Raw genomic sequence first — 26,492 nt, 5'->3', positions numbered from 1 at the left:
AACTGAATGAATTTACATGGAAAAGAAAATCTAAATAAATACAAATAAAAAAAAACATCAGAAAATGATGAATTTTTATCAGTTTCTTGTGAATATTCATCAGGTTCCCAGTTTTACAAATTGTATGGGTAATTTATTGCTCAAAATAGAGGTCCTATCAAATTTTCAACATTCCAATTTGTTTTTGCTGTCCTTTTATGATTTAGTACTACCATGATTTTTTTTACTGTATGCTGGAAATCATGTATCAATCTGTAAAACTATTACAGAAATCGAGGTTGCCAATTGTCGTTGAATTTCCCATTTTTTTATGTTTCGTTAATAATGGTTGAGTAGTTCGTGATGCCTAAGTCTCTAAGTGTTAAACAGAATGGCAAATCATATCCGTGGAAATCTTCAATAGGGCGTAACCATGATAGTAAACAATCTGGGCTACATAGAAAAAAAATTATGGTAATATTACATCTGGAAAGGGGTACATCTTTTATGACAGAAAAATGGTGTAATTTTACCACTTTACATCATAAAAGAGGTAATATTCAACCTTCCAAAATAACAGCTTCCAAATTTACATTATTTTTTACTGTGTAGGCTGTCACAATTAATTACTGTCATGGTTACTCACTCACACTCAGTGTGAACTGACTCTAGAGCAAGTGGGATAGACTGTTTGTTTACATTAAGTTTAGGCCCTTTTCAAATGTTACTACTGATATTATTGCAATACGTTGCTTTGTTTCGTAAGTAGAGGGTGACGATTCTCGAGATTTTGAATTTTCCGGGAATCGAGAATTGAATTTGGCCATTTCCCGGGAATTCCCGGGACCCGGGAGTTTTTTTTAACTATGCCAATAGTGCCAATAATTTAAAAAGGAAAAGTCATAAATTTATGTCTTTTTAATGAATTCAATTACAATTAATTCATACTTATTAAAAGAAACGTTAATTTAAGTAGCCTGATTACTTCAAGGAACTATTTCAGCCATAAGGTTTTTTTTTCTTAGTCTGCAAATACAAGATCGTTTTTTTTAGCTTTTTGAGACACAAAATTGTAGTTTAAAATGTTTACGAGTCTTAATTCGCACACAGTGATGTTTCAAAAGTAGTTGCAGGCACTTGTTATTAGATTTTTGTGATGTAAAAAATAGCAAATATCTGGAGTTTTTTTTAAAAGGTCCAATAAACCAAATTTTCAGTTTTTGCTTTTTGGGTGTTTTTTGATACCCCTGACTCAAGGCGGTTTGAAAAACACCCAAAAAGCAAAAACTGGAAATTTGGTTTATTGGACCTTTTCAAAAAAAACTCGAGATACAGTATGTAAAAAAAGTATTTACACCCCTTGGGCACTATGCACATATTGTGATGAAACATCTAAACAATTTAATGTTGACAGAAACCTAGTACTACGTTTTGTTCAGAAACCATGCCAGACATTTTGTTAAAAGCTCATGAAAGATGATTTCTATAAAAAGTTATATAACAAATACTATTACGAAACTAAAGGTGCAAAAAGTTTGTACAGCTTTCGAAAATTAACATAAATAATGTTATTTGTTGACAAATCACCATAAATCCAGTCTCCCAACTTCAAATAGGCATCCTTGACTGATTTATAAAATAATTTGGATTGAATATAAAGTTTACTAACAACTTAGTATAAAAGTTTATATAACTCTGAAATTCTATATAAAACTTATCTAAACTTAATTTTGCAAACTTTTAATTCAACTAAATGTCAATATATTACCATATAATTGCTAAATAAACATTTTGGAGTGGGTATAACACCGTTTTGGCGGTATTTGTATCGATAGAATAGATTTTTCGTTGGAATTTCGTACCAACCCGGAATTACGTCGTCGGAAAATCCACAATCAACCTATGTGGCATCGGAAAGGGCATAAAATTTCCGATCTTTTGATACCCATACATCTAGGTTTTCTATAAAACCCACGATTTTAAATACCTAGGTAAAAACGTTGTTATGGTTTTGTTTGAGCAATCTGCCAAAAATGTATGGAATTTCGTAATTTTTGTTTTCGTGGATCAAACGTACTTTTTGCCCAGGTATTTAAAAACGTGGGTTTTATAGAAAACCTAGATGTATGGGTATCAAAATATCGGAAATTTTATGCCCTTTTCGATGCCACATAGGTTGACTTAAGAATTATGGACCGGTTCGAATGCCGGCGGATTTTCCGACGACGTAATTCCGGGTTGGTACGAAATTCCAACGAAAAATCTATTCTATCGATACAAATACCCCCAAAACGGTGTTATACCCACTCCAAAATGTTTATTTAGCAATTCTATGGTAATATATTGACATTTAGTTGAATTAAAAGTTTGCAAAATTAAGTTTAGATAAGTTTTATATAGAATTTCCAGAGTTATATAAACTTTTATACAAAGTAGTTCGTAAACTTTATATTCAATCCAAATCATTTTTTTAATCAGTCAACGATGCCTATTTGGAGTTGGGAGACTGGATTTATGGTGATTTGTCAACAAATAACATTATTTATGTTAATTTTTCGAAAGGTGTACAAACTTTTTTTGCACCTTTTTTATTTTCGTAATAGTATTTGTTATATAACTTTTTATAGAAATCATCTTTTCATGAGCTGTTTGTAGCAAAATGTTTGGCATGAGTTTCTGAACAAAACGTAGTACTAGGTTCCTGTCAAACTTTAAATTCTTTACATGTTTCATCACAAAATGTGCATAGTGCTCAAGGGGTGTAAATACTTTTTTTACATACTGTATATAATTTCCCTGTATCGCAATGTGATACATAACAGTTCAAAACAATTTTATGATTCATTTCTTGTTTAAGGTCAACTGAAAATTTTCATTGAAAAAATATTTACAATTATGAGGAAAACCCGAATGTTCGGACCTTAACAAAGATTGAGGCAATCTTTACAAATTGCTAGAGTTTTTTCTTCTAAAACATTGATTCTAATATTGAGGATAATGTGAAACACAAAATGACTTATTGACATCAACAATGAAATAGCTATAAAGAGGATATGAAAATGGATAATTTTGAAAAGGGTTTTCTCCATATCAATTAATAATACAATTCAATTCAATGTATTTTATTAGTAAACAATCAATTAACAATTCCGTATTTCTAAAAACCTAATAAAGTTTTTGAGTTCCTTTCAACTATGATTTGAACTATAATTCATTTTGATGTAATTGGATATTCTAACAGTGAATTTGGCAAGAGAAGGAAAAATTAATTAATTATACAAAACTAAAAAAAAACTTTATATTTCATTTCTGGGATTTAACTACTAAGTATGCTTTAAGGTAAATTTTGGGATCCACATTTTTTGGGCTTCGCTCAATTATAGTTATTGGAACGTACGACAAGTGAACAGCAAATGTTCTAAACCATTTCGAATTTTTCAAATGTTTTTCTGATTAATTTATAACATTTTGCTTCGATTTTTACAAGTATAAAATTTCCTGGGACTCTCGACCAAATTTCCCGGGAATCGAGAGGTCCAAAAATGGTCGATTTCCCGAGATTTTTTTCCCGGGAATTTCCGCTCGTCACCCTCTATTCGTAAGTATTGCCAAATTTACCAAATTTAGCCGTCTTCAACCAGTATTGAACAAAATTCGAGACTTCTAGAAGAGGTCTTACGATACGAAAGTCACCAAGTGTTACAACAGGCCCGTAGCTAGGGGGGTGGGCTTCGGGCTGAAGACCCCCCCCCTCCCTTTCCCCGAAATTTTTGGAAGACATATGGGAGAGAGAATAAAGTCACAGCACCTCACGGTGCTGCTTTCCCCAAGTCCGAGATCGGCGTGTCCGATTGAGTGAAGGATCTCGTTCATTTTAATTTCCAAGCATCCGAGCTTCCTATACCTAGTACTTGGTTCAGCGCACACAAAACCTGGCTTGACAATGATTATAGTTGAATTTGAGGCAAATCTCGGCACCATTCTGAGTGTGGGAGAGAAAGTGTTGCACAACAATGGCAGGTCCAAGCTTGGCCACAACACACTCCGCCCCGGAAGATGAAATGAAGCGAAGCCCGGGGATTTGAATATTGGAACGAGAGTTCCACCAGGTTGGTCAACGTGTGCACACATGTGCGGTTGACAGGTTTTAGATTATATTATGATGACGGTGTGGTGGAATTGGGAGATTTTTGGAAGAAAATAGGTTCAGATGAGCAGTTTTTTTGTTGATTTGAAATTAAGCTGTATATTGTAAATGGATTTCAAAACATATCATAATTCGTTTTTAAAACATAAAAATTTCAGATTACGTCACCGCAAAACTAGAACTCCCACTCCAACAACCCTCAAAGCCTGGACCGGTGACGATACGAGAGACAACGCTCTCCACGGGGATAAGTTTTATGATAATTAAGGTAAACAACGACAACGGCTTGGGTCCAACAGTGTCCGGCCTAAGACGGGGGGAGAAGCTCGAGTTTGACGCGAATGGACAGCCCGGACAGGACACTATCTCGGCAGGTTCGGACGGAACAGACGCACATGTCACGGTCAGTTTCGTGTGCCATTTTGAACGAGGAAAGAGGGGCTTTGGAGAAGATCCCAGCACTGCTAGAAGTTCGTAATGACAGTGAAGTGTATAATCTTATGTTTGATTAAGTTTTGAAACAGATATTAATCTGGATTACGACATGTTGCCGTAATGATGGTGAAGTTTTTGCCGGTTGGTGGTTCAGGGTTGTGTGGCACGGATCTTGACAGTTTGAAATTAAAAACTTGTGTTGCAAATCTCCTCGTACAACAGGTGCGCTTGACGGCTTCCTGTGGTGTTAATTACGCTCTTTTCATTAAAAAAACGTTACTTAATCCACCCTTAGGTGGTTGGCGCCTTCCTCACATTTAAATGCAAAAAAGTGCGTAAATAACACTTAAGTGCTTATAACTTTTGATAGGGTTGTCAGATCTTCAATGTTTTGGACGCGTTCGAAAGGTCTTTTGAATACCCATCCTACGATAGGTCACATGAGAGATCCGGACAAAGTTTCCATCAAAATATCTGAGATCCGGCCTACAAAAAGTGCATTAATAACTCTGAAGCAGAGCTGAAAATGTCAGGGGTCCTGACGCGAAAATCGGTGACGCATACACGATTTTTTCAGATCCATTCACTGAACCGCAAAACCGTGACATAAACAAACCCGAATCAGTCGTGAGTGCCCTAGCTCACTGAGCAGCTGCAATGCGAGGCAGTAGTCGACCAACGCTCATTCGACGTTGCACGCACACACATAAAGAAACAAGTTTTTACACAAAAAGTTGGTATTTATGCGTGGAAATGTAATTTTGAATATAAGTTATGGTTGTTTTAAGTGTTTTGCACAGTATAGAACCATTCAATTGTTTAAAAATAGTCAAAATAATGTTTAGAGAGGATTTTACGAGTCAGTCATACGACACGAATTGAGTGAGTGTAGCTCATTTTTTCACGTCTCTCATTCTCAAGCAGCCGACCGGCACGAGTCAGGCGGCAGTGGTTGAACGGACACAGTAGGCTTACAGTCAGATGCTAGCAGTGAACTGACATTTTGGTTTGCTTCATGTGTACGCTGGGTTGGAAACATTTTGCAGGCCTGCTCTGAAGTGTATATAACTTTTGATAGGGTTGTCAGATCTTCAATGTTTTGGAAGCGTTGGAAAGCTCTTTTGAATACTTATCCAACGATAGGTCGCATGAGAGATCCGGACAACGTTTTCATCAACATATCTGAGATCCGGCCTACAAAAAGCGTATAAACAACACTTAAGTGCTTATAACTTTTGATAGATTTGTCAAATCTTCAATGTCTTGGACGCGTTGGAAAGGTCTTTTAAATACCTTTCTGAAAATGTAATTAATTTCCAAGTGATTTTATAGCCTTTCCTCAGTAAGGTGAGGAAGGCAAAAATATGGAAAAACTATTCCAAATTTGCAATAGTTTTAACCAAGATGTTCGTTACGGTCTCGTCCCTTTTTCTTGTCCAAATTAAAACATCCGTTGACTCTCCACCACGAATCCACTGAACCAAAACTCGCCCACCCTTATCGGGGTCCATATTTATGCCTTTCAGATAGACCGGTCGGACGCGCCAAGACGCCAGTACTTCCGCCGGAGCGTGACCAGGAATCTACCCCCGAAAAGAAGATCCCCTGTACGATTGTTTCGAGTCACGAACAAAATTATGTGCACTTCCAAAGTGGACACACCAAGAGATAGCATAACAGGGAAGTGAAGAAAAAACCCTATTAAACTATAAATCTCCGACGAGGGCGACTTCTTGAAGTGGTCCCAGATTATCGGGGAAGCGTAACGGAGTTGCCCGGAATAGTCCTGCTTCGTTCATTAGCTCGGGCAAAAGGGGGCGGCCTTGTATAAATGTTGTTGTTTCTGACCACTCTTGAAATAGAAACGAAGAGAGAAATGGCAAACTCCGGAAATGTGTCGTGTTTAAGTGAATAAATTGGAACCTGAAGAAAGTCAATGATCCTGATAAGGCAAAGGGGGTGATAATTTCGGCCCCGGATTCATGTAATGAAAACAAAGCTTAGAGAAAGATATTGGATTTGGCTAAGCGTTTCTTGAGACAAGGGAGGGAGGTTTGGGGGGGGAGATGAAGACGATACGGTTGTCTAGTGTTTGTGTTTTATGGGTTGATTGGCGCATTGGAATCCGATTAATTAAATTCATGCCGTTGTCTAAGAGTTTGTCAAGATGAGTTTTCTTGCAACATGTGTCGGCTGTGAATGTACTTATATGAGTGTAAGATTGTTGCCTGGCGAAATCTTGTGAAAATGGAGATAAACCACGAAATTAACAATTGTTCATACCTTTTCGTAATTTGATTCATTTTACAAAAAAAAATCGAGAGTTATTTTTGGGTAATTCTCTACCAACTCACACGAAATCGGGAAAAGTTGCCCAGACCCCTCTTCGATTTGCTTGAAACTTTGTCCTAAGGAGCTCTTTTGTTCCTGATCACCAGGGATGGAATAATCGCAAAAAATCAATTTCGCTTGCGAACTTTCTTCACCCGCGAAAGAGAGAGGAGGCAAATCATCCAAAAGAAAATCGCTCTCGAAATTCTCCAAGAAAATCAATCTGCTGATGACTCACATTGCCCATCTACAAAATGTGACAGGTGATTTTTCGACGTGTGACGTTACAATTGCAAGTGTAGTAGTGAAAAAGATGTTCCGCCCAATAATCAAGATGATGATTTTTTTTCGATTCTTTTTACCGATCTTTCGTGCGTGAGAGAGGAGAGCCATGCTCCCTTCGGATTTATTCTCTTGATGATTGTCCAGAGATTTTCTTTTAATGATGATTATGCCATCGCTGCTGATCACGAAACCGAGGTCCGTTTTTTGATATCTCGTGACGGAGGGGCGGTACGACCACTTTCGTTTTTTAACATGCGAAAAAAGAGATGTTTTTCAATTATTTTGCAGCCTGAAACGGTGATGAAATAGAAATTTGGTGTTAAAGTGACTATTATGTAAAATTAGACGCCCGATTTGATGGCGTACTCAGAATAAAAAAAAAACGTACTTTTCATGGAGAAAACACTTAAAAGGTTTTAAAAACTCTACCATTTTCCGTTACTCGACTGTACAAATTTTTGGAACATGTCTTTTTATGGGAAATTTAATGTACTTTTCGAATCTACATTGTCCCAGAAGGGTCATTTTTTCATTTAGAACAAAATTTTTCATTTTAAAATTTCGTGTTTCATTCTAACTTTGCAGGGTTATTTTAAGAGTGTAATAATCAGGGCTGCGGAGTCGGGTCATACTTCAAACAACTCCGACTCCGACTCCGGCTTTCTCAGATTAGCCGACTCCGACTCCGACTCCGGCTCCGGCTTTGAATAAATGGTTGGCTCCGACTCCGACTCCGACTCCGACTCCACATATTTTTAAATGTTTCAAAAGTTAGTTAACTATTATTAGTTAATTATTTTTAAAACATTGATAAATAGGATTATTTAAATACTTTCTAAGCGTCATGCTTTTCTCAAGAAAAATAAGTTAAGTGAAAGTAAAGTAAAGTAAATAAACGAAAAAAAAGTTTCTAGGTTACAAATTTTATACGTTATGGGAACAGAAATCAAAAAATATCTTCAGTTTTAGAGGCATTTTGAGAAGAACAGTTTTGTAAGTAAATTTGGATTTATTTGCTTAACCTCAAATTTGAAAATATATTTTTTTCAAGGCTAATAAATTTAAATATTAAATTTTTATTTTTGAATGAATTACTAAAAGAAACCTGGCCTTAATGATCTATTGAACAATAAAATTCAATTTGCTCACTTTCAGGCTGACATTTGTAAGAAGCACAGTGACAGGCACCTTGTTTTTTAAATGACATTTTAAACGAAACATTTTTTTTGTTTTTTTTAAGACGTACATGGACATCACGCCATGGCTGGAGGAGATTATTATTGCAAATCAATGTTTCTAAACAATTTCTTCGTGGAAAGGAAACTAAACAATTTCTTCGTGGAAAGGTGTCCTTTTCAAATATCTGTGACATAAAAAATATTTTACCCTGGAATTTTTTTATTTATTTTAATTTTAAAATTTTATATAATTTAAAAAGGAGGTTCACGATACTTCGTGAAACCTAAAGCGAAGCTTTAGGAATGATCTTGCGCCTCCATCAAAATATATGAAAAAAACTTAAAATATGATAAAAAACAAATATCCACAAGTAAAATATTTTCTAGGTCACAAATATTTCATTTTTGCCTTCCTCACCTTACTGAGGAAAGGCTATAAAATCACTCGAAAAACGAACTTTTTAGTTAGACCTCCTAGACCTACCTTCATTTGTACATATCGACTCAGAATCACCAGCTGAGCAAATGTCTGTGTGTTTGGCTGTATGTAGACATGTGTACTAAATCAATGTCACTGGAATATCTTGTCACAGGCTCAACCGATTTTGGCCGGAATGGTTTTAATCGATCCGTCTTAACGTCTCCTTAGTTGCTATTTAAATTTATGCAGTTTTATCATGTATTTAAAAAGTTATGTTAAAAAAACTGTTTCATATTAAATTAAAATTATGGTAAAAAGGGTGGTTTTTTCATGAAACCCTCACATGTTATATATTATTAGAAAGCATATGAGAAGACCTTTTAGGTGAAGTAAGAATTTTCTGACTTACCTATCTAAAATTACAAGCAATTTAAAAAATGGTCTGAATTTACATAACCTCAAATGGTCCCATCTGATCGCCACGAAAAAAGCCTTGTAGAGGGATGCCATTTTCCTGAAAGGCGGTTTCTGTATAATCTTGACAAAAAGTCTGTAGAAAGTCTGTTTTTACTCGTTACTTATTTTTATTAGGACCTCTTAGGTGCTGCGATCACGTTAGGGGAGATCCATAAACCATGTGGACACTTTAGGGGATTTTAATCAGTCTATAAATGAGAGGAAGGCACCAACCACTTAAAGGTGGATTAAGTTACGTTTTTTAAGGAACTTTGATATGCAATGATTATCACCTTCCGTCATATTGGCGTGGGACATACAGAATGAGAAAATTCGTACCAGTTAATAATATATTGACTTTGTTTTTTTTATAATATTTGAAAAATAAATTAAAATCCTATATTTTGTTCGATACATTTTTTTATTAGTTTATTCTTGAGATTTGTTCAATAATAATTTGTAACGATATCAAAATAGTTTACCTAAAATCAACATCAACAATCAATGATTATTTCAAAATTTGTTGCAAATTTTCTTTTGATATTTTTTGATTGTTTCAATTATTTTAAATGCAACACTTTATTTTCTTGTACTCATGATTATAGTGTAATAGGGTAGGGTAGTCATCAATGAGACACTTTTGGTTTTCAACTTTCAATGATTTTTCTATTTTTTTCATCAGCATGTTTTAATGAGCTTTTTGTTACATTTTCTTTCTTTTAATTTGTTCTAACATGGACCAAAATATGAGATCGATCCGACATCTACAGCCAGAGTTATTCAACTGTCTCATCGTAGACGCACTTGGCAGGAACAATGAGACAGGTGGGGAACAATGAGACACTCTACGAAAATCAATACTTTTCTAGTAAAACATCACGTTTTTGTATTGTTCCATTGCAGGTGACTTACATTGAACATTTTAAAGCAATTTTGCCAACTTGAAGCTTTCATTAACAAAATTTATACTAAAAAGTATTTGAATTTAGTAAAATCCTTTTATTTATACCATATAACTTTATATGTTTGGCTAAATGAAGTCAAAACTCAATAAATATGCCAAAAATCACTTCCGATTCATGTTTCGGGGGATTTCCCTAGATTTTGAAAAGTTTAATGAAGAAAAATCAAAGTGTCTCATTGTTACCCATAGGCTGAAAAGTGTGGGGAACAATGAGACAGCCCTGGATTCTGGGTATATTCTTCATTTTGGTCAATTCTTATGAAGGGCCGTTGTAGCTCAACTCATGCCCTATGAAATGACGAAAGAAGTTTGGAGAAATTGTAGTTTTTGTATTATTGGCAGCCTATAAGCGAAAATGTAATTTTCAGTCATAATTTACTTTTACACCCCAAAATCAAACATTTATGAATAACTTTGCCAGGAAGCGTCCATAACCAAAGCCACTATTATGGCATACGTGTATCCAGTAGATACACCTTTCCCAAAAATATGAGCCTGATTGGTTGAAACTACGACTTGTGAGAGCCATTTTATCATTGTTCCCCGTGTCTCATTGATGACTTTTTTTAGAGCTTTTCAATCACAATAAAAAGCTTCAAAAACATAATGGCATCTGATAAATCAATTAAAAATATAAGATATTTTTTTAATTAAGCTGTACTATAGGAAATACTGAACAATAAAAAAAACATATTTTTTGTTGAATTTAAGATAACTCCGGCTCCGACTCAGGGTTATCAGAAATCTTCAGCTCCGACTCCAGCTCTTAAAATTTAGCCGACTCCGGCTCCGACTCCGACTCCAGCTGTTCGAGTTTTTTTTTTAAATAATGTTTTAAAAAGTTGTACAGCAGACAATAACAAAACCAAATTTGAAATCAAATTGTAGTGCAGTGAAATTCTGATAAAGTGCACCGTTTTCAAGTTAAATCCATTTTAAGGTGACTTTTTTTGAAAATAGTCGCAGTTTTTCATTTTTTTTTTTAAATGTTTGCCAACTTTTGAAAAAAAAAAAATTAAAAGCTGAGAAAATTCTCTACATTTTGCTTGTTTGAACTTTGTTGATACGATCCTTATTTGCTGAGATATTGCCATGCAATTGTTTAAAAACAGGAAAATTGATGTTTTCTTAGTCTCACATAACAACCAACCATTTTCTAATGTTGATATCTCAGCAACTAAAGGTCCGATTTACAATGTTAAAATTTGAAACATACGCTCTTTTCGAAAACAATATTTTCAAAAAAATTAAATAAAGACTAACATTTCAAAAGGACATTCAATATAACGCCCTTTTAAAATATTTACATCGTATCAACAAAAATATTTGGGTCGTATCAACAAAGTTCAAAAAAGCAAAATATAGAGATTTTTTTCAGCTTTTCAAAAATATGATTTTCAAAAAAGGGCAAACATGTGCACTAATTCAAAAATATAAATGAAAAACTGCGACTTTTTTCAAAAAAGTCACCTAAAAATGGATTTCATTTGAAAACGGTGCACTTTATTAAAATTTCTTTTAAATACTTTTTGATTACAAATTTGATTTTACATTTAAAATATTAAGTTGAAAAATGTTTGCGACCAATATTTCGATTTTTTGAAAAAATCAGTATTGATTAAAAAAATCATAACTCGGTCAAAAATTTTTTTTGGAAATTTCTGAAAAGTTGGCATTTTATTTTCTCTAAAACAAATAAAAAAAAATAATTTAAAAAAAGTGTTTTTTTGCAAATCAAGTTTTAGTGACAAAAAATTAAATAAAAAATCACTTACATTTTTTTACCGTGTATCATCATTTTTTCAATGTAGATTTTTGAATTTTCATACATCGTTTTGTATGGAGAGCTGCCAAATTTGTATGGAAAATTATATGGACAAACTAATGATGCAAAACGGCTTCTTGCGGCATACCAAAGGCACCAAAAAAGTTTCAGTCGGATTAAAAAATACAAAAAAATCGAATCACCGAAATCTGAAAGAACTGCTCATTGCTCTTAGTAGTGCCTACATTTTGGCGTCTTTTTCAAACGCAGCTTATTTTGCATACATCAAGGCGCCAAATTCATACAAAGTCGTGCTCAAATCGCACCATTTGCCACCACACGTCGCTTTATCGCCCATAAATCGCGTCTTATCTCTTCAGAAACCCTCTTCACAGCATGTCGTCACCATTTTACCTATAGTCGTTTCAGAATCTAACTAGCGGAAAAATAATTAACGGATTAATTCCGAGCTCAGAACGTTCATTTTTTTTGCTCTCGCAACTCTTCTAATTCCCTCTAGCCAAGAGATGTTGTCACACATCACGGCTTCCCGACTCTAATCCCCGCACGTTCTACCACAGCTCTATACGGAATCCTTTTTCCTCTAGAAGACAACCGAAGATTAGCTGTCGACATGTTTGTTAATTTGCATATTAAAGTTTCCACAACCAGCCCAAGCACCCCCTTAGAGCTCGAAACTTGGTTTGCTCGCATAATTTCACTTTAATCTTGTTCGCCGCACTAATGATGACATGGCGTGGAGTTGAATCTTTAGCTTGGTGGGTTGGTGGCGCGAAGCGCCTAAATGTAGGCTTGCAATTGAAAATTAGTAAGATGAAAATGCCTAAAGGTAGGCAAAACATCGCAAAAAACCTCACCAAGGGTTAGAAAATCGGACAGCGCACAGGAAAAGTGAGGTCAGAGGGAAGACTTCCGGCGAGGTCAACCGGGGGAAAGGAAAGAAACTTGTTTAACAGTTTGTTTTTGCAAATGTGCTGGAAAATCGCTTCCAACTGCTGCTGTTGTTGCCTGTTCTAATGCAAGGTGATTTATCTTCCTTTGTTTGGTTTTGTGCACACCAAGCTCACTTATGGTGAATTAGTGGGTGGTTGGGTGGTGAGTTTTCCAAACCTTTTCTTTTAGGGTGGGACGGTCCGCAACCCCCACACCTAGGCGAATGAAATGCATTTCCGGTGAAGGTGATTTGAGCTTCTTCTGCATCAGAAACGATGCCTCTAGATTAGTAGGGCAGTGTTGCTAGTATTTTTTTTTTATATTTGTCAATTAATAAAATTTCTTAAATGTTCTTACTGATATGTCAACACTATTTGAACTGCCAATTTCATTCAAATATAACTTTATTTAATCAACATTTCTGGACGCACTGCCAAAATGAAAGTTAATTTTTGACGACAAAAGTGTTGCCAAAGTGCATCGTGCTGTGGATGCAGCAGCTGCAACCGAGTGCATTTCGTCGGAGATAATTTTATGATTTACGACCGGTGTCAATATGTCATCATAACTTCACGTGGCAGCTGATTTATGGTCAAATTTGGTAAAGTGTGATTCAGTCCAAGTGGCGTCATTTGGGTGACAATTTTGCAACAGAAAATTGTTCTTTGTTTCTATTTATGTATTTTTTTTTGTAAAAAAATGACAAACTCACAGTTGAATTTTGAAAAAAAAATCAGACGCAAAATTCCAATCTACATGCTAATGGATCCATTATACTGCGAAGACTTAATTAATTTAGTAAACCATCGTCGGCGAAACCCATCACCCAATTGGTTCCATGAAAGTTGAGCTTGAGCAAAAAAAAAAAAAAAAAACAAAAGCAGCCAAAATATTCATTCGAACAGGACCCGGGCTCACATCACCATCGACAGGACGTCCATTTGACGAATGTACGGCCCTCTCCACACGTGTCGCGCGTTCAACCCCAATTTCGTTACACGTGGAAACGTTTATTTGGGCAGCGAAAGCAAGCGTTAGCAAATTTAGAGCAATAGAGTGGTTCAATTGTTGTCAAATGAATGAAACTCTACCAATAATAACACAGCAAATAATCCGATTTTAAAATCGCATGCAAAAGCATGCTCATCACCACTTAATTTTACACACTGCATGTACAATTGTTGTACAGTAGGTATGTAAAAAAAGTATATGAGCAATTCTCCACCAAAACCGGAAATGGATTTTATTTGTATTTTTTGATTTGGCTCAAACTTTGTGGGGGCCTTCCCTATGACCAAATAAGCTATTTGGCGTCATTGGTTCACCCATACAAGTCTCCATACAATTTTGGCTGCTGTCCATACAAAAATGGTATGTAAATATTCAAACAGCTGTAACTTTTGAGTGAATTTTCTGATCAATTTGGTGTCTTCGGCAAAGTTGTAGGTATTGTTGAGGACTTTTGAGAAAAAAATAGGTAAACGGAAAAAAAAATTTGCAGATTTTTTAATCAACTTTTTTTTTTACTAAAACTCAATTTCCCAAAATAGGTATTTTTTGACTTTTCGAGATTTTTTGATATGTTTTAGGAGACAAAAATCCGCAACTTTTGAGCCATAGAGAAACATGGTCAAAAAATCTGCCGCCGAGTTATGAATTTTTGAAAAAATAGTGATTTTTGGAAAAAAATTAAGTTTCATGCAAAACAAAGTTTGACATTATTTTTTGATGCAAAATTGAATTTGCAATCGAAAAGTACTTTACAGATTTTTTGATAAAGGGCTCCGTTTTCAAGATATAGCCACCGAAAGTTTGATTTTAGCGAAATATTTGCAGTTTTTCAATTTTTAAAAATAGTGACCATGAGTGACCATTTCTGAAAATATTTTTTTTTGAAAAGTTCAGAAAATTTGCTATAAAATTGTGTAAGAGACATTGAAGATTGGACCTCGGAGTTCTGAGATAGAGCCGCTTTAAAAAAAAGAAACACGAAAATTGAAGTTTTCTAAGTCTCACCAAAATAACCCACCATTTTCTAATGACGATATCTCAGCAATTAATGGTCCAATTTTCAATGTTAATACATTAAACATTCGTGAAATTTTCCGATCTTTTCGAAAAAAATACTTTGAAAATTTTTAAATCAAGACTAGCATTTTAATTGGGCGTAATATTCAATATTTGGCCCTTTTAAAATGTTAGTCTTGATTTAAAAAATTTAAAAATAAAAAATATTTTTTTCGAAAAGATCGGAAACTTTCACGAATGTTGCATGTTTTAACATTGAAAATCGGACCATTATTTGCTGAGATATCGTCATTAGAAAATGGTGGGTTATTTTGGTGAGACTTAGAAAACTTCAATTTTCGTGTTTCTTTTTTTTTAAGGCGGCTCTATCTCAGAATTCCGAGGTCCAATCTTCAATGTCTCTTACACAATTTTATAGCAAATTTTCTGAACTATTCAAAAAAAAACCCGATTTAATCCCACCTGGGGTGAGATAGAGCCTTTCTTACAAAAGGAAGTTAACGGCAGTTGATTTTTTTTTTATTTATTTTTTCAAAGAAATAGCAATATAAAGAATGATCCATTCATAATACAATTCGAAACTCAACCATATTTTTTCATATAACTGAAAAGCGCTGGTTTTTGCCCCATTTGCCATGGCCGGTTGTAAACTGTGCTCGCACACAAGCATTTTCGATTTTTTAAATCAGAACACATTGTTTTTGAGACAGAGAATTAGCTCACAATTTGCGATGTTCGTAATGTTTTCTGCATATCGCTAAATTGTTCGTATTCTCTGAGTGTTTTTTTGCACTTTTCTAAATATTAAAAATTAACGAGAAAACAAAATAATTCCGTCTTGCTCCAATGCGTTAAACTGGTTACAAAATAACTGACAGAAAGTGTTTCAACACCCGAGAATTTGCCGTGTTGTAAACAACGATGTAACGGTAAAGCCGCATAAATGTTCTTGAAAGCTTTGAAACGCCTACTGTAATTCACTAAACTGTCATTTAGGCGTTAGGCAAAATTGAGAGCTTTCAATAAGCAAGCATTTAGGCGTTTTTGGGATTGGGAAGCATACAACGACTGAGCGCTCGGTGGGACTTCACTACGACAAACGCAAACGTACCGAATAAACCACCTTGGTGCGCTGGTACGATAAACAAAAATACTAATACACAAAAAGGCTAGTACCGAAGCTAGAAAACCAAACCCGCGATGTGCGTTGTCACTGGCACATGGGAAGCTTGAACGCTTCCCAGAAATTCGTTCGCTCAGAGTTCGATCAGAGAATGAGCAAAACAAAAAGAAAGGCAAAAGAATGAGCATGAGGCTTCAGAACAGATAGCTGCTTGCGTCTAGTTTGCGTTAACTGAAGCTTAGCATAGAAAATAATGATAGGCGATGTGTTATGAACGAGCAATCGATAAAGCAACTTGCACTAAAAGGGGGTAATCTAGTATCAAAACTCTATACGCGCCAGCATCACGCGCCAGCATTGCTCGCGTCTGCATGTGAAGCTCAACTTGGCAACTTGTCGACGAGACGACGAAAATCGATCGTCCATGATTTTTTGCAGATTTTTCGAATGAATATTTCTCGAGAAATGATTTGGGAACGAAGCTTGATTTGGCGTCGGAGCCAAAAGCAAACACTATACCTTTCTTTAGTAAGAAAGGCAAAAATAAAATTTTAGAAATGGTCACTTATAGTCACTATTTTTAAAAATTGAAAAACTGCAAATATTTCGCTAAAATCAAACTTTCGGCGGCTATATCTTGAAAACGGAGCCCTTTATCAAAAAATCTGTAAAGTACTTTTCGATTGCAAATTCAATTTTGCATCAAAAAATAATGTCAAACTTTGTTTTGCATGAAACTTCATTTTTTTTCCAAAAATCACTATTTTTTCAAAAATTCATAACTAGGCGGCAGATTTTTTGACCATGTTTCTCTAGGGCTCAAAAGTTGCGGATTTTTGTCTCCTAAAACATATCAAAAAATCTCGAAAATCAAAAAATACGTATTTTGGGAAATTGAGTTTTAGTGAAAAAAAAGTTGATAAAAAAATCGGGAAATTTTTTTTTCCGTGTGCCTATTTTTTTCTCAAAAGTCCTCAACAATACCTACAACTTTGCCGAAGACACCAAATTGATCAGAAAAATCACTCAAAAGTTACAGCTGTTTGAATATTTACATACCATTTTTGTATGGACAGCAGCCAAAATTGTATGGAGACTTGTATGGGTGAACCAATGACGCAAAATAGGTTTTTTGGTCATAGGGAAGGCCCTCACAAAGTTTAAGTCAAATAAAAAAATACAAAAAATAAAATTGGTTGAAATCGGCCGATTTCGTAGAGAGTTGCTCATAAAAACCCCTTGAGCACGATGCACATTTTGTGATGAAACACCTAAACAATTTAAAGTTTGACAGAAACCTAGTACTACGTTTTGTTCAGAAACTCATGCCGAATATTTTGCTTCAAAAAGCTCATGAAAAGATGTTTTTTTTTTATAAAAAGTTATATAACAAATACTACTACAAAAATCAAAAAGGTGCAAAAAAAGTTTGTACACCTTTCGAAAAATTAACATAAATAAGTTATTTGTTGACAAATCACCATAAATCCAGTCTCCCAACTCCAAATATGCATCCTTGACTGATTAATTTGGATTGAATATAAATATTACTAACTACTTAGTATAAAAGTTTATATAACTCTGAAAGTTCTATATAAAACTTATCTTAACTTAATTTAAAAAACTTAATTGCAAATTACCGAGACCGTGGTGTAGGGGTAAGCGTGATTGCCTCTCACCCAGTCGGCCTGGGTTCGATCCCAGAAGGTCCCGGTGGCATTTTTCGAGACGAGATTTGTCTGATCACGCCTTCCGTCGGATGGGGAAGTAAATGTTGGCCCGGTCTAACCTAGGGGTTAGGTCGATAGCTCAGTCCAGGTGTAGGAGTCGTCTCCCTGGGTCCTGTCCTGGTGGAGTCGCTGGTAGGCAGTTGGACTCACAATCCAAAGGTCGTCAGTTCGAATCCCGGGGTGGATGGAAGCTTAGGTGTAAAAGAGGTTTGCAATTGCCTCAACAATCAAGCCTTCGGACACCTAGTTTCGGGTAGGAATCCCGTAATCGGGAACGCCAAGGCAATGCTATAGAGCGAATAATTTGATTTTTTTTTAATTGCAAATATTTAATTCAACTAAATGTCAATATATTACCAAAGAATTGCTAAATAAACATTTTGGAGTGGATATAACACCGTTTTGGGGGTCTTTGTATCGATAGAATAGATTTATCGTTGGAATTCCGTACCAACCCGGAATTACGTCGTCGGGAAATCCGCCGGCATCCGAACCGGTCCACGATTCACAAGCCAACCTATGAGGCATCGGAATGGACATAAAAATTCTGATCTTTTGATACCCATACGTCTAGGTTTTCTATAAAACTCACGTTTTTAAATACCTGAGCAAAAAGTAAGTTTGATCCACGAGAACAAAAATTACAAAATTCCTTACATTTTTGACAGGTTGCTCAAACGAAACCATAACAACGTTTTTAGCAAAGTATTTAAAAACGTGGGTTTTATGCCTTCTATCGGATGGGGAAGTAAAACGTCGGTCCATTTACGTAAAAGAGGTTTTGGGTGACTCACCACACAGAACCTTCGGACGCCTAGAAATGAGCAGAAACTTGCAACAGAGACCACAAAAGACTCGGGGGTCGTTAAAGTGGATTGCTTTGCTTTTTTTTGGGTTTTATAGAAAACCTAGAGGTATAGGTATCAAAAGATCGGAAATGTTATGCCCTTTCCGATGCCATATAGATAATTTTCAATAAGGGCTTACGGGGCCCAGAGCAAAAAAACTTTTTTGATAAGTGATAATCCTGACAATTTATGACCAGTTTTTTTGAAGTTTTAACCAATAAATCTCAGTCGAGTGTTTTTGATAGTATTTTTTTTCAGGAATGTTTGGAAAATTTTATATAAGAACGACCCTCTCAGCTTTTTTTCTCATGCACTGCTAGAATGTGGGGCTATTACTGAAAAAAAAACGAACAAATCCTGAACCATCCTAACGCCGTGAATGTAACCTGCTCTGAAAGCGGACCCCATCGTGCTCGAGTGACGGACTAGAGCTAGTGAACAGGATCGAAAGTGTTGCCCAGAGACAAATGGTCACCGGCGATTAATTAATCACTGCCCGCGGAACGTTTGCCAGTGGACGAGAAGGGTGATGAAATTGTTTGGTGGATTTTTTTTGTTTAATTTTGGAGACGTTTTTTTGTGTTGAACCGCTTTCGGAACGAAGTGAACACTCTTTACATTGTTTTACTTTTTTATTTAATTTTTTTTATATTGAATGAAACACTTTTAATTATTTAAATTACCAACATGAATTCGCTAAACCGAATCTTCAACTCAGCTGCGCCTGTTGTAATCAGGCAACCCTGCATGCACATTGGACTCGATTCCGCAGTGGTCCTCACCGCGAACGATCTTAAAGAAGCCACCATCTGCACCCCAGTCCTGTCCCCACGAGTTGCTGCACAGCCAGTATTTGACGCCGTTCTCAACGCCCCAGCCCAGGATCTTGATAGCATGTTCCGAGTCCTGCGGTCCAAACACGTGCCGATACACTCCCGTCCGGTACGCCTTGAAGTCGTAATATATGTCCATCGAAGCCTGCACCGGACCATGCACGAAGATCTCCTCCATGATGGCGGTCTCCTCCGGGTGCACTCGATAGGCGATCCGTCCAAAGCGCCGATCGTCGGCCACGTTGGTCACGTTGTACGACGCTTGACACTTGAGGTCACACTTGGGCGCGTCGTCCTGTTCGTCGGGCGATTGGCAAACATCGAACGGGTACGGATGGCAACCCCGGTTGGAGTTGTACGGACCACCGCTGGCCACACCGCCTCGAACCCAGTGCAGCCAGGAGTTCCCCAGATATCCGGCCCCGCTACATCCCTCACCGCACTTGGGACAACACGACAGCAGATCCAACGCCCCAAACGAGAACTGCGACTTTCCTCCGGAATGAATGCACCAACGGTCACTGAATGTCTCCGCCGCCGAAATGGCCCAGCAACCTGCGCAGCAGCCCTGGTTCCTAATCTCCCTCAAACTGGGGCACTCTGGCCACCGCTCGCGGGCGTCAAACTGTTCCGGCAGCTCGATCTGCTGCTTCGCGATCAGGATGCCCAGCGGAAGGCCACGTTTGTCGCTTTCTTCACGCTTGGTTCCGGACAGGTATTGATGCGGTGGCAGTGGGTTCGCTCCTGGAGTCCAGCTGAGGGCCAGCGGACGGATCTTCTCAACCAGTGAGTCGCGTTGGGCCAACGCTAGGTGGCCGGCGATGGCTAGGGCCAGAAGTACGCGAAACATGCTGCTTTGAGAGTGGTTGGTGTGTTTACTCAACCACTAGTGGAGGCCAACTAAGTAGTAGCTCTAACTTTGTATGATTAAATAACTTAATCGATCGAGAGCTTATCGCTAAACTGATTGGAAGGTCAACGTTTCCTTATCGGGGGAATGATCAGTTGTTTTGATTTTGCGTCAAATACAATAAAGCTTGTTCTTAATTGATCTACATCTAAGTTGTATTGTTGAAGTGATTTTCATTTACCGCGATAAATTTCTTGAAATTTTTCGTTGGCATCAAACTGTAAAAAATTGATTTTCGATAAATACCGGTAAATAATTTTCTACCACAGTATTTGGTGTGATCAATATGATAAATGATTTAGTGGATTTTCCAAGAAAATCTACCACGGATCTACCGAAAACTGTTTAGCAATACGGCACAAGACTCCGGCTCCAACCCAATTGGGTTACTTGCAAGTATCTCAAGATTTATCAAATTACACAGAAAAAAAAATCAATTCCCATAATCGTGAATTGTCTTCATGAATTTGAGAACCACGAAATAATTTATTCATGAGTATTAGGGTGGTTTAAACCCGGGCTTCACAAGGCCAAATTCCAAATTTGAGCTCATTCTTACTACGGGAACCCCTCCCTCTAAGCCTTTGAAGTTTGTATGGGAATATCACGATTCCGAGAATTTATTTTTTCCGTGTATGCTCCAAGCTCTCCTGTAAACCAATTTGACATTGACATTGTGTAATTTTGGAAGGTGTAATTCGAGAAGGTTGAATATTACCTTTTTTATAATGTAATTTTACCTCAATTAAGACTGAAAAAGCGACGTTACACCAGAACAGTGGTAATATTACACATTTTTTCTGACATAAAAGATGTAACATTACCATGATTTTTTTTTCTGTGTATATCTTTAAAGAAAAATAACATTCTTCACCAATATGAATCTCGATGTTGAGAGTGTTATTGTAAACAACTTGTAGAAGCATTTTTTATGATTTCGAGCAAAAAATCAAGGCATTATGGGTGGAAGTCGTCTTTTTAAACGCTTAATACCCGAGCAGGGGTAAATAACACGGGAATACCCGGTGGAACGGTCCCTGTGGAATTTTTCGAGACGAGATTTGCCTGACCACGCCTTCCGTCGGATAGGGAAGTAAATGTTGGCCCCGGTCTAACCTAGAGGGTTAGGTCGTTAGCTCAATCCAGGTGTAGGAGTCGTCTCCCTGAGTCCTGTCTTGGTGGAGTCGCTGGTAGGCATTTGGACTAACAATCCAAAGGTCGTTAGTTCGAATCCCGGGGTGGATGGAAGCTTAGATGTAAAAAGAGGTTTGCAATTGCCTCAACAATCAAGCCTTCGGACACCTAGTTTCGGGTAGGAATCTCGCAACCGAGAACGCCAAGGCAATGCTGTAGAGCGAATAATTTGATTTTGATGTTTTGGGCAAATAACAGGGACCAAAATGTGCTCTTGGTTGCCCAGTAATAGATGGTAAAATACCATGAAATCATACCAAAGTCTTGTATGTGGAAGGGCACAACAATACCAAACCATGTTATTCCAAAGGTAAAAAAATACCACAAAAGAAGACCATTTCAATACCAAGTTGAGGTCTTCTGAATTTTTGAACATAGCTTGAATACCAAAACTTGGTATTGTCAAGGTTTTATTTTTAGGTATTCCTGCGCCCTTGAAAAATCAGATTTTGGTATTCCTGTGGTCTTCCACATACATGATTTTGGTATGATTTCATGATATTTTACCATCTATTACTGGGCAACCAAGACCACATTTTGTCGCTGGTATTTGCACAAGAAATACCAAAATTTGGTATTTTCATTCCATTTTTAGTGCAACAGTTGCAGTTAGTGAAAAACGGAAATGATCCATATGCAACAGCCAAATCTACTCACCTGATGATTCCACGTTGTTCTCAGTGATATTCTTCACCACATCGAATGCATTTGTCATTGATAAACGGCCTGTGCTTGAAGTTCTTGAAGATTCAGAGGATTTTGATAAAATACCGTAATACTAAAAGAATACCAAAATGTGGAGTTCGACCATTGACAAATTCTGCAATTTTGCAATATCAAAACAATACCTTAAATTGGTATGATACCACATTTTGCTCTTGCATAATCCTTAAGACAAATTTTAAAGGGTCCAGGAATACTAAAGTTTGGTATTGATACCAGAGAAAGGTATTATTACACATTTCCCTTGTTATTTACCCATGCTCGGGTACAGTACTTATTCGGTAACTGCACACTTAGATTTTTGTTACCGAATTCGGTAGTTGAAAAATCTGTAAAGTTTAGATCGATAAACCATCGGTCAAAATGAACAAAATTTTGCTAAATTTCGGTTGTATGATGAACAATAATAAGTTTTTACCGAATTCGGCAATTTTCAATATACCGAGCTGTTCAGCATTTTAAAACTCGGTAAACTTTACCAAATTTGGTAAAAATCAAGTGTGTGGAAAAATCCACTTTAACGACAAATGAACAGACTCTTTTACGCAAATGGACCGACGTTTACTTCCCCATCCGATAGAAGGCCAGGAGGATAAGGCGGAAATAGAACCCGCGTCTTATAGCAACTCAGGGATCGGCAGCCGAAGCCGCTAACCACCGCTCACGAGTTAAAAACAGACAAACGTCAAAACCAAAATAAACAGAAATGACCAAGGGTTTTTTTATTCTTTGCCTTCTATCTTAGCCTATACCCTAACTGGCTCAATCGGCCTTGCCATCACGGAGCCGTGCGTCTATTTACAGATCCGAGATCTATTGTTCTTCGTCTTGATGGATGTTGATGACGATCTCCTGGGGGTCTTGTTGGAAGAGTCTTCCTTCCTTCCTTCACGCGTTTCGGTGTGGTTGGTTGGTCATCTTCCTGTCCATTCCCCACCCACCGCTAGTTGTTGTAGTGAGGAGCGGCATGTGTGTGTGTGTGGTAATTAATTACTGTATTTGATGCTCCCAGAGGAGCAGGGGGTTCAATTTGCCACCGAAAAATCGGTGGCGAGGTGACCGGGCGGGATCCGATCCCTGATCGTCTGCTTGAAAGGCAGATCGCTTAACCATTCGGCTAAGTACCCGGACTGACCAAGGGGTTGATAGATGCAAAAATCAAATTCGTAATCCGTGAAATGCACCCCTGGCCGTGGAATTTGGGAAATACCGGGAAATGCCACGAAATTTGAAATATTCAATTGATAAATTTTAAAAGATTTTTAACAAGCATTTTAAATGCAGTTCACAAATAAAAAAGTTTTTCATATCAGATCTACATTTAGTTTTTGAAAATGTTGTTCATTACAGTATTCAACCAAATGCAGATACTCTCATAATTTAACAAAATTCAAAAAAAGATTTTAAAAGAACATTACTCAACACTTCTTTAAAATAAAACGCGAAATATAGGCTTTTAATTTTTAATTTATTGTAAAATGTATTTTAATTAATCAACGATATTAAACAACGACGAACAAATTGCATTTAAATATTTTGAATATAAATTATATGTTTAAGTTTAATTGATGAGAAAAAGTACAAATTTGAAAATCATATTTTCCGATCCTGCTCAAATTTGGCAGAGCTGTTGATACTATCAAACATGTAAGAATCCCGAATTTCATCCAAATCGGACCACCCTCCATTTTTGTACCTCCCCAAAAATCGACTTTTTGGCGATTTTTGACCAAACCTCCTAGTTTGAAACGACGATAACTCAGGAACCACAAATCTTAGAGGGTCGGTCTTAGACTCAATTTTGAAGGAAATTGGACGTAGAATCCATTTCCGTGATCAAAATTTAGATTTATTCATTTTTCTACCTGTATTGCGCAATTGAAAACATTAAACGGCCGTATCTCAAAACACCCCAACTTATTTTTTATTTGTCTCACCATCGTGTTCCCCGGCCAATTTTACAAAATCACTTATCGATAAATAAATGAATATGTTTTGTTCCAGAGATATCGAATTTTAAAGTTTTGTGTTTTCGAGATTACCTACATAAACTTCATTCGCCGCATCTACTAGAAGCACACAGGCGGGCTGATCAATAACTGCTACGTGGTGTTCTGGGAATCAATTAATTTAATTTATCTTTTATAATTTTACGCAAATATTTATTCAAATGACTAATCAAATTCTCGTATGTTTGGCAGGTTAAGTAAAAAAGCCGTAATTGCCGTGGTAAACAAAGCCTATTTTGCATCGGTATCCGACCTACTTACGAAAAACAAATTTCAAAAATGCTTAAGATTGTTCATCAACTCGTCTCTCAAGTGCCCCAAACTGAAAAAAATCTTGTTACAATTGGGAGAAAACAAATATTAGTGTCGGAGGTCACGGTGGCTCTTACGGCTTTTGAAAACTCACCCGAAGTTTTCACTATTTAAACAACAAATTTTGCAAAACTTTTGATAGAAACTTGCTTGTTCACTTCTTTCTTATTGAGCTATTTATCACTCGATTTCAGTTGAAAACGCTTTTAATCAGCTGTAATTGAATGCCAAAGCGCTGTTATGGCAACATTAGAAGAACGCTGGAATTAGATGCTGTTCCCTACCCAGTCAATCTATTTTTGTGAAAAAATATTTATTGGGTTATTTTGAATGCACCGTTTATTTACGTGTTGCTAACCGTTTTAAGAACCTCGAGGCCATGATAGGGCCTTTATCATGGACAGTAAGCATTCAGCAAAAACCCCAAAACCTGCTTTATTATTATTATAGTTTATTATTGACACTTTACCATAATTGGGAAATCTCATTTTATGGGTTAAATGATTGATCATATTAAATCAATTTTTATATTGTAGTCAGCTCCATTTGATTAAAGATGATTTTGGTCAAGGTACATTTGTTAAAAAAAATCCTTTATACGTAGGACAGCAGCCGTATTGTGTTCCAGAATCAAGAATGACAAAAAAAAAACACTGTTGTTCGGACGATGTCGAAATCATACATGTAATTTGGGGAATTAGCCGCTTTGCAGCAGATCAAACTTTGTGATTTTCTTTACATTTTCAGTTTTATACTTTACAGAAATCCTTTTCCCTCCTCATGATCGTCCTTCACTAGAGTACAACAAATCAACAAATTTTATTCATTTTAATTCATATTTTAACTCAATAATGTATCGTGCACTTATTGTTCAGTGTTACTAACAAGATTAATTGCATTTTGCATCGGAATCCAATTCTGCCCTTTACTGTGTGTCGTTATTGCTCTGTCCTGTGGGTTAGCACAGAAATTCACTTCATTCATTGTTTTTAACAGATAAACATTCGCGATTAAACTCCAGTTTCCTACAGTGTTATACAGTTCTTTTGCCCAATTTGATAAAGATTATTTATGATGAAATATTATTTCAATAAATGACCAGGTAGCAGTTATTGATCAGCCCGCCTGTAATTTAGCAGTGGATGCGGCGAATGAAGCTAATGTAGGTAATCGAAAACACAAAACTTTAAAATTCGATATCTGGAACAAAACATATTCATTTCTATCGATAAGTGATTCTTATGTAAATTGGCCAGGAACACGATGTGTGAGGTCAAATAAAAAAATAAGTTGGGGTGTTTTGAGATACGGCCGTTTAAAGTTTTCAATTGCGCAATACAGGTAGAAAAAATGAATAAATCTAAATTTTGATCACGGAAATGGATTCTACGTCCAATTTCCTTCAAATTGAGTCTAGACAAACCCTCTAAGATTTGTGGTTCTGAGTTATGTCGTTTCAAACTAGGAGGTTTGGTCAAAATCGTCAAAGTCGATTTTTGGAGGTACAAAAATGGAGAAATGGTCCGATTTGGATGATTGATTCTTGCATGTTTTGATAGTATCAACAGCCCTGCCAAATTTGAGCAGGATCAGAGGGAAGTAATTTTCAAATGCTGTTCCGCTTCAGATGGAATGACCCTTATATGTTTAAGTTTAATTGATAGTAAAATAATACATGCAAATGTATTTTTTAATCATTTTGCAATGTATTTATTTTTCTTGCATTATCAATGAATATTGAAAAATTGCTTCAAATGAAGTTTTGCGTGACTTTATTTAAATACTAAAATTTCATATTGATGAAATTTGGACAACAAAAGCCATCTTTCAGGTTCAGGACGTGCTTCAACTGACGGAAATTCTTCAA

At 36.4% G+C, this 26,492-nt stretch overlaps 1 protein-coding gene across 1 annotated transcript; it reads right to left on the bottom strand.

Annotated features, from left to right (window-relative positions):
- Positions 1-19,263: 19,263 nt before the first annotated feature.
- Positions 19,264-20,327, bottom strand: LOC119770564 (cathepsin B-like). Its single transcript, XM_038265675.1, has one exon. It carries the CDS (start codon positions 20,325-20,327, stop codon positions 19,359-19,361), a length of 969 nt encoding a protein of 322 aa, XP_038121603.1. The 3' UTR covers positions 19,264-19,358.
- Positions 20,328-26,492: the final 6,165 nt, after the last annotated feature.

The sequence above is a fragment of the Culex quinquefasciatus genome, chromosome 1 (genome assembly GCF_015732765.1).
Source record: "Culex quinquefasciatus strain JHB chromosome 1, VPISU_Cqui_1.0_pri_paternal, whole genome shotgun sequence".
Lineage (NCBI taxonomy): Eukaryota > Metazoa > Arthropoda > Insecta > Diptera > Culicidae > Culex > Culex quinquefasciatus.
Note: the sequence above shows the minus strand (reverse complement) of the source record. Positions and strands in the feature narration are given on the sequence as shown.